At 44.1% G+C, this 5,000-nt stretch overlaps 2 protein-coding genes across 2 annotated transcripts in view; one reads left to right on the forward strand and one right to left on the reverse strand.

The window, feature by feature from the left end:
• The window catches only part of LOC106808535 (sodium- and chloride-dependent glycine transporter 2-like), a 14,041-nt gene extending 10,372 nt beyond the window's left edge, over window positions 1-3,669 (reverse strand). Inside the window, exon 1 of the mRNA XM_014811295.1 lies at window positions 3,365-3,669. Within this exon, the coding sequence (XP_014666781.1) occupies window positions 3,365-3,382 (18 nt within the window). The 5' untranslated portion in view covers window positions 3,383-3,669. The remainder of the gene's footprint in view (window positions 1-3,364) is intronic.
• The window catches only part of LOC106808534 (trimethylguanosine synthase-like), an 18,796-nt gene continuing 15,206 nt past the window's right edge, over window positions 1,411-5,000 (forward strand). The window contains exon 1 of the mRNA XM_014811289.1: window positions 1,411-1,465. The gene's annotated coding sequence lies outside the window, so the exon portion shown is untranslated. The remainder of the gene's footprint in view (window positions 1,466-5,000) is intronic.

Below are 5,000 nucleotides of genomic sequence, written 5' to 3' on the forward strand. Positions count from 1 at the left end.
CACACACACACACACACACACACGCACACACACACACGCACACATCACACACGCGCCGCTCGTACAGAACACACACGCACGCACGCGCACCGGCACACCACACGTGACACACACACCACACACACCACACACAACACCACACACACACACCACCACACACACACACACCACACACGCACACAACACACACAGACACAGACCGCACGCGCGCACACGGCGCACGCACGCACGACGCACGCGCACGCACGCACGCCAACGCGCACACACACGTCACACACACACACACCACACAAACCACACACCACACACGCCACGCAGCGCCGCACGCCACGCACGTACGCACGCACGCTGTACGATCAACATAGCTCTACATGTGTAGCCCCTTCGCTCCCGCTACAGGGCTGTACGATCAACATAGCTCTACATGTGTAGCCCCTTCGCTCCCGCTACAGGGCTGTACGATCAACATAGCTCTACATGTGTAGCCCCTTCGCTCCCGCTACAGGGCTGTACGATCAACATAGCTCTACATGTGTAGCCCCTTCGCTCCCGCTACAGGGCTGTACGATCAACATAGCTCTTCAGGTGTAGCCCCTTCGCTCCCGCTACAGGGCTGTACGATCAACATAGCTCTACCGGTGTAGCTCCCTTCGCTTCTGCTACAGGGCTGTACGATCAACATAGCTCTACCGGTGTAGCCCCTTCGCTCCCGCTACAGGGCTGTACGATCAACATAGCTCTACCGGTGTAGCTCCCTTCGCTCCCGCTACAGGGCTGTACGATCAACATAGCTCTACCGGTGTAGCTCGATCCCTTCGCTCCCGGTACAGGGCTGTACGATCAACATAGCTCTTCAGGTGTAGCCCCTTCGCTCCCGCTACAGGGCTGTACGATCAACATAGCTCTACCGGTGTAGCCCTTTCGCTCCCGCTACAGGGAGTTTTCCAACTGTAGCGGGAGCGAAGGGGCTACACAGCGGTAGAGCTAGTATTTCGCTCTAGTGCATATATTACAACTTTAAATACGTGTATTCGGTTAGTGGATAATAGAGCTAAATTGGTTAATTTTTACTCAACCGTGAAGTTCAAACGTACTGCTAACGTATCGCATCCTAACATGAGGCTTTTCTCAAAACTGACCAACGTTGTGACGGCTGACATACATATATTACGCACGACGGACTTAGCAGAGATAAGCCTGGGTTTTTCCCACCGCTGCATGGGTATCGTCCCAAACCCGATGTCAATGTCAGTCATTCTCTGCTGTTCCACTTTAGCGCGTAGATCCTGTTTGGCACAAATGCGCTAAGACGGGGCCCACCGATCATGACGGAGCGGCTAGCGGACGGAAGACGACAAGACCGTGACGCTAAACACGCTAGACAGAGATCGTCGATATACATGACTACGCCCCCTTGCAATCTGCTCCCATGTACGTTTCCATCAACGGGTGCGATTCTTCTAAGGTAACAGTGTATATAGGGACTGTTATAAAAACGTTTTTGTTAAAAGACGAAGCCGTTCACTTGTTTACTAAAATAAAAGCATTTATCCGATTTCTGAGAGTGCATTCCGCTGTAAATATATTGTACAGCGCCTATGTTGTGGCTCTTCTCGTGTTTATATTGATAAACCGATATGTTTCGTCGGAGATAGTTGTGTGTCATTACTTGGAAAGATGTGTGTGCGCGTGCGCGTATGCGCGCGCGTGTGCGTGTGCGCATGTGTGTGTGTGTGTGCGTGCGTGCGTGCGCGTGCGTGTGCGTGCGTGCGTGCGTGCGTACGTGTCCGTGCGTGCGTGCGTGTGCGCGTGTGTATGCCAATAGGTTTAGGTGTTATGCTGACGTTGTTTTAAAACAGGTGTGCCTAGAAAGCCGTGCACTTCATGTGTATTTACAAATTATACCTACCAAATCTACTGCGTGTACTGTACTACGACAACTGAATTTCGTGATAAACAAATACACATACACAAACGAGTGGACAAACCAGTAATAAACATGTCGAACTGGGAGTTTATATGGCCCATGCAGTGGGCTGGCTGCATGGCTATACACACGGTCCGCCTTCTGCGTGTCTTCACTATCTCGATGTCAGCTCATCCTTATCCACAATATTTTTTGTCATTAAATAATGTAAATTCATCTCAGTGGTAAAGTTAATTAATGCAAGCAGGAGTCGGTAGCAGTAAAGTTCTATATAGTATATTTATACGCCTAGTGAGAGCCCGAAACGGGCATTACACAGAATAATAATGTAGTACAAATATCTATTGCTATAAAGTTCATAGATCATCTTTTGTTCAAATTCTTTAGTCTTCGTTCACTTTTTCTTTCATACTGTTTGATTCTCTTTATGTTGAAGCATTCACAAGTTGTATGCACAAGACCTCTCCACTTCTGTCTGTAGTCTATATAGCGAGGTTGTATATATATATACATATATATATATATAGCATTTATAGCTGTAGCAAGAGCGCGGGACCGTGATTATATCCGCTATTTACATATAACCAGGCCAAAAATACAAAGGTGGAGCAAAGCGACAACGTTTAGCCAAAGCTTACAATTACTGAGGTTATCAAATAAACCAGCAGGTTCTGCACCATCGAAACTTACTGAATGATATCTTCTACACGTCTTCTAATCAAAGACTATAGCGTGTGTTGTAAGAGCGTGCAGAGCTCAAAGCGCGGCAGAACTATATGTAATGGGAAAAGTGCTACCAAAAGAGGAAGAACTGCAGTATTCTACTTATGCTATGCACTGATTTATTGCATAGCTATGTGTCGTTACAAGACACACAATAAACCAGCCAGTGGTTATATAATTAGGTTAGAGGAGAGCGCTATAGAAAAATTAGAACAATTTTGTTAATGATTGCCAAAGAAGCTCTATGGCGCATACTCTCTTTCTCTCCCTCGCACGTTCTCGCGCATTGACAGAATAGAAGTGGTGTAGAATATAATAACACCACTGACGATGAGGAGCTTGCAAGTTCATGTTTACATATCTGTTATAAATGTACCGTCTTTAAATTAATAAATAAATAAAATAAAATAAATAAGAGATAGTGCCACTAGAAAGCACAGAAGCGGTAGCCATTAATCTGGAGCTAAATTAATCGTATACAGATTAGTAGGAAACCTTTAATACTTTCTTTGAATCTGCGTACAGTGGAAATTGACTTCAATCTTCACAAATATACTCCAAATATGTGCATAGGAACATATACTCCCCTCGTGCATAGGAACATATAGAGGCAAGCCAGAGAAATAGCTATATATAAAGACTGCGTGCGCATTCATAGTCAACGCTATATGCGTTAAGTTGTATGCGTCACAACTTGCGTTTTGCGTTACTTACGTATTGTTTTTTCGTCATGATTCAGTCGGTGCAGGGCGGTGTCCCGCGGCTTGTTCTACCCAACGCACTGTCTCCGACTAGCACTGCACTTCCCTTGATAAGTTTACGTAAACAATGCCAATTAACAACGTTCGATGCTCAATTGCACTAATAGTAAGCGCTTATATGAGTAGGCTACAGCGGGGTAAATTCCAACAGAATCACAAACAGATACACGAGAACAACAGTGCGCACATCCGCTATGGAGTGTGTTTGTGCCGAGCTACTTCACAGGTGAGCGCCCACCCTTATAAGGTACGCCGCTGCTTCGCTACGTCACACTTTATATACCTGTCCTGACTGAATCGGCCTGAGAAACCGGATCCAACCTAGCTCGACGTGAATGGCTTGCACAGGCTATATATACGCACACAGCTTGGTCAGGTAGCGTGAGTAATTACAGTGTGGCCGAAGGGGTGCAATTATTAGAGGGGTCGCATCGTCGTATATAGAAAAAACACGGGGAGCGTCTATTCCTACAGCACGCGCGTGTTTTTTACAGCCGCACACACATGTATACACACGCGCACGCGCGCGCACGCACACACACACTTTTTTTTTACTTACATAGATCCCTTAAAGTTTTACTTAATTGCATATATAACGAACGAAATATGTACAGTTTTCAGCCTATGCGATTATGTAAGTAGTTCCAGACTATCTATTTGGTACGTGGGCGTGAGGTGTGCTCCGTGGGGTGAATCTATGGTTATAGGTACATAAAGTCCTTGATACATAAGTTCCTGCATATATTATATATATATATATATATACACATGTATATATATATATTATTACATAATCAGTATACAAATAAGGAGCTAGAGTGACCAGTTCAAGTGTTGTAAAAAGGATTGATCAGGAGTTAATAATAATTAATCATTAATGCCTGATTGCGATGCCGCTATATGAACTGTCTGAGTTTTGCCTGAGCAACCAGGCAAAAATTGTTTTGTTATTCCAATTTCATATCGTGATTATAGATATATATAAGTTCAATCATGTCGCTTGTATTGTATACGTACTCGTATAATATATATATATATATATCAAGAGCTCATAATAGAGAGTTATATAATTAAATCTCATAATAATTAATTATCATAATAAATTCTATTTCTATTATGAGCTCTTGATAATATATATATATATATATATATATATATATATATATATATATATATATGTATATGTACGCGACGCCTGCCCTGCCTGAGATTACGTACCTCACCCGAAACACATAATGGCGGAAGTTTGAAAAAAAGCTATATGACCGACATCTCAACAAGCCGTGTAAAATATCTATAATAAAAGAAAGTACACCACGCCTGGCCGGCTGCGAGCCCCATTACAGTGATGGTCGGCTAGTCCACTGTAAGCTATAGACAGCTCTCACTATACAGAAAGACTAAGCACTGTTAGCCAGCCCGGCCACACGTATCCGGGATCAGTATGTTGTGGAGATCTCATATCATATAGTACTTTGTTTAGGCCCGCCACAGTCCGATGCACTCCTCGCGTTCAAGGATTTTCGTAACCATTGTGAGATATTTGCATGGTTGGGGTATATATATGCATAAAGCTGGTCGATCTGTCA

This window comes from Priapulus caudatus, unplaced genomic scaffold (assembly GCF_000485595.1).
Source record: "Priapulus caudatus unplaced genomic scaffold, Priapulus_caudatus-5.0.1 Scaffold284, whole genome shotgun sequence".
Classification (NCBI taxonomy): Eukaryota; Metazoa; Priapulida; class Priapulimorpha; order Priapulimorphida; family Priapulidae; genus Priapulus; species Priapulus caudatus.